Source organism: Nelumbo nucifera, chromosome 6, assembly GCF_055504915.1.
Source record: "Nelumbo nucifera cultivar China Antique chromosome 6, China Antique-T2T, whole genome shotgun sequence".
NCBI classification, from domain to species: domain Eukaryota; kingdom Viridiplantae; phylum Streptophyta; class Magnoliopsida; order Proteales; family Nelumbonaceae; genus Nelumbo; species Nelumbo nucifera.
In genome coordinates, this window is record NC_142654.1 from 7,710,251 (window position 1) to 7,714,472 (window position 4,222).

At 43.5% G+C, this 4,222-nt stretch overlaps 1 protein-coding gene across 1 annotated transcript; it reads left to right on the top strand.

Annotated features, from left to right (window-relative positions):
- Nucleotides 1-1,108: 1,108 nt before the first annotated feature.
- On the top strand, nucleotides 1,109-3,690 carry LOC104604543 (protein NUCLEAR FUSION DEFECTIVE 4-like). Its single transcript, XM_010268921.2, has one exon. It carries the CDS (start codon nucleotides 1,450-1,452, stop codon nucleotides 3,358-3,360), a length of 1,911 nt encoding a protein of 636 aa, XP_010267223.1. The 5' UTR covers nucleotides 1,109-1,449; the 3' UTR covers nucleotides 3,361-3,690.
- Nucleotides 3,691-4,222: the final 532 nt, after the last annotated feature.

A 4,222-nucleotide genomic window follows, 5' to 3' on the forward strand; every position in this document is an offset into this window, starting at 1 on the left:
CAGCCAAGTCAATTGTTGATTGATAATAATTCTATAATATTAGATATAGAAACCAATTTTTCAGAAGCATCTCGCATTTTTTAAATATTTAGAGAAGTACATGAAGTCTATATTATACATGTTGAGATTTGAAAAGAAAGATCTGATTGATAGAACCTATAAAGAAGATTTTGGGATCATAAACTATTACCATACACCATGTGAAATATTGCACGCAAGCAACATAGATCAATATCATAGGAGTTTAGGCCCCATTTGGCTCGCGGGAATAAGGGTCTGGAATCGGAATCGGAATGGGTTATTCCGATTCCAATTGGTTGGGCTAAATCGAAATCCCATTCATATTCTTATTCTTATTGGAATGGTATTTCTTCATTTGAGGGAATGGTTATTCTCTATCTCACTTTTGGGAATGAAATCCCATTTTTGTTTATTCAAATTTTCATTGTCATTTCTGTCTGAACTAAACAGATTATCTGAATTATAGGAATAAACAATTTTGATTCCAATTTCAAAGGATTCTCATTCTGATTCTAACTGCAAACCAAAAGGACCTTTAATTTATTCTATTAATATGAATGGTCAAAATACTTAAATGACTTGAGTTCATAATTTAGCCAAATTTGACTCTAACTGACCCATGGTTTTCAAAATTGGACCGGGTCAGGCTGTCGGACCGAAAAACGGGAAACAGTCAGGTGATCGGTTTCATTTTACCCTAGAACCGTTATTTTGCCAAAAAAAAACGTTGGTTTGATAAGTAAACCACTGATCCAGGCAATCGAACCATTTGAACTGTCCAACCTTTTTAATTTTTTGTCAAAATAGATTATCCATTCCATTTGAACGGTCGAATTGTTCGACCCCGAAACGGACCCCTGACCTATTCGTTGTCTGATTCGGTTTTAAAAACCTTGAAATGACCAGTAAGTAAGGAGGCCTATGGGTATAGTTAATGTTTAACAGTATGTCCATGTGAAACTCAAAACCCAATGTTCATAACAGTGCAGAACAGATTCTGATGAGCAACTTGTTTCTTTTTAAATTGAAATCCTCGGAGAGGAAGTTGACAATATCCAATGATCATCTCCATATAATCACCCAATGAAAAATTAACAGTTTGATATTTAAAGAAGGGAAAAAATAAATAGAGGAGGAGAGGAAATTTCAAAGTTTCAAATCGTATCCAGTCAAACCTCATAATAAAGAATCAAAATGTACCCAGCCCCATCATTCTCTTATCAGCTTCCTTGAAGCTCATCAAATCAATTCCTTATCTTTAGATAAAACCCCTCCTAGATCATCTAACTTAATTGAGTCCATATGCTATACATGTAGCTAGTGTATATATATAGTAGTCCTCTGATTCATCATTTATCAAACCAACTAGCAACAGACCCACACTTGCAGTTGTGACGAGGTGGGGAGTAAGGGAGCACAAGATCAGAGATGGTAGTGGCCAAGATGAGCGGTGGCGGGGCTGGGTGGAGAGATGTAAGAGGCGTCACCGCCCAGATCGTCTTGGGCCGGTGGTTCATGGTGTTTGCATCTTTCCTCATCATGTCTGCTGCGGGTGCAACATATATGTTCGGTCTCTACTCTAATGACATTAAGACCTCACTGGGGTACGACCAAACCACACTCAACTTGTTAAGTTTCTTCAAGGATCTGGGTTCCAACGTCGGCATCCTCTCAGGGCTAATCAACGAGGTGACGCCACCGTGGGTGGTGCTAGTCATCGGCGCTGTCATGAACTTCAGTGGCTACTTCATGATATGGCTTGCCGTCAGTGGTCGAATTGCCCGACCCCATGTATGGCATATGTGTATCTACATCTGTCTCGGTGCTAACTCACAGTCGTTCGCCAACACTGGCGCACTCGTCACCTGTGTCAAGAACTTCCCGGAAAGCCGAGGCGTCGTGCTGGGTCTCTTAAAGGGTTTTGTAGGTCTCAGTGGCGCCATTATCACTCAGATCTACCATGCTTTATATGGAAACAACTCCAAGGCTCTTATTCTGCTCATAGGTTGGCTTCCGGCCGCGATATCTTTCGGCTTTGTGCGCACTATAAGGATCATGAGGGTCGTTCGACAACCGAACGAGCTGAAGGTTTTCTACCATTTCCTCTATATCTCTCTCGGCCTGGCCGGGTTTCTCATGATCTTGATCATTGTACAGAAAAGGTTCGACTTCAATCAGTATGAGTATGGTGGCAGCGCTGCCGCTGTTCTCATCTTACTCTTTCTCCCACTTGCCGTTGTTATCAGAGAAGAAATTGCTATGTGGAAGAGCAAGAGGCAGAGGCAAGCCTTAAACAGGTCTTGCTCTTCCCAGTTGATGGTTACTGTTGAGAAGCCATCAGCGCCAGCACCAACGACAACCGCTGAAGCAGCAGAACCACCAAAGGCAGAGGCTTTGCCACCGCAAGCACCAGCTGCCGCAGCGCCAAGTTCATCGCCTGTTTCACAAAAGTCGGCTTCTTGTATGAGCACTATGTTCAGGCCGCCGGACAGAGGTGAAGATTATACTATACTACAGGCTCTGGTGAGCGTTGACATGCTGATTCTGTTCTTCGCAACCATCTGCGGTGTCGGTGGGACATTAACGGCGATCGACAACCTGGGCCAGATAGGCTTATCCCTGGGCTACCCTTCTCGTAGCATCAGCACCTTTGTATCACTTGTGAGCATATGGAACTATCTCGGACGAGTGGTTTCAGGCTTCGCCTCTGAAATCTTCTTGAAGAAATACAAATTCCCCCGCCCCTTGATGCTTACCATGACTCTCCTCCTCTCGTGCGTCGGCCACCTTCTTATCGCCTTCGGCGTCCCGGGCTCTCTCTATGTCGCATCAGTGATCATCGGCTTCTGCTTCGGTGCACAATGGCCTCTGCTCTTCGCCATCATTTCTGAAATCTTTGGCCTCAAATACTATTCTACTCTGTACAACTTTGGTGCAGTGGCGAGCCCAATCGGATTATACATCCTCAACGTGAGAGTAGCAGGGCATCTCTACGACAAAGAAGCAAACAAACAAATGGCAGCCTTTGGTCGCACCAGGGCACCCGGCACGGACTTGAGTTGCACCGGCGTGGACTGCTATAAACTGTCGTTCATCATAATTACGGCAGTGACATTGTTCGGGGCTGTTGTGTCCTATGTTCTTGTTCATAGAACAAGGGACTTCTATAGAAGTGATATTTACAAGAAATTCAGAGAGGAAGCCATGGCCGCAGAGGCAGAGATGGCCTTGGCTGACAATGGTGTCCAACTACCAAGAGAGAGACTACAGGAGGAGAAACCATCATCTGTATCTGTATCTGTAACTACAACGGCAACCGCCACTCGGACAGGTCAATAGCGAGACGTACGTAATTACATAGACAAATTAATGGCCGGGGTATGATTACTAGCACAGATTCTTCGAGGGTTTTACAGAACCCAAGCTTGAAATAGTGAAATACATCACATAGTTACCATGACTTTGTCATGATACATAGGAATGCAGAGTTGAACAAAATCTGGTGAGGTTGCTGTTGTTCTGTATCTGTTTTTAGTTTTTGCAATTCTTTACTGTTGTATGGTTGGGACGACGGAAATATCCCTGTTTGTTAACAAATTTTATTTACGGAATTAAAGTTTCAGTCAACTTAGAGAAGCTTGACTAATTCTTGTTTTCAATAATATAAAATCTACTCCTTCCAAACTGAGCATAAAGGAGTATGGGCCCCCATATTGCGAAGTACAGAGAAGGCCCTGCACTACTATATAGGCCATGAGCATGGGCACACGGCTTCCCAGAAACTCAAAGCAGAGAAATTGGGGCAACGTGTGGGATCCGATGCCTTGCCACCTCCATGTAAATGGGAAGCCGTGTGCCTTGCCACCTCCATATATAATCTTACCATAAAGATTAAAGAACCTGCTGCACTTACATGAATGATGATTCTGATCCGATGCCTTGCCACCTCCATGGAGGCCGAGCCACCATCTCAGGCCGGTACTTAATTACTAGGTCATTATTAATTTGGGTTGCTAACTGCTGGGCTAGTTTTTAGTATTCACCACCGTTCACTCTAATTTCATAAGAAGTCGGTCGGATTGATTGAATCCTCTGGACTCCAGAGCTTACTTGTGGAAAGGAGGACTGGATACTACTAACAGACAGCCAAGGAGATCCCCAAGAAAACGACCCCATCAACTCGTTATTAGTTGTAATAAAC

Coding starts and splice junctions, on each gene's coding strand:
- LOC104604543 (XM_010268921.2), top strand. CDS start 1,450: ATGGTAGTGGCCAAGATGAGCGGTGGCGGGGCTGGGTGGAGAGATGTA.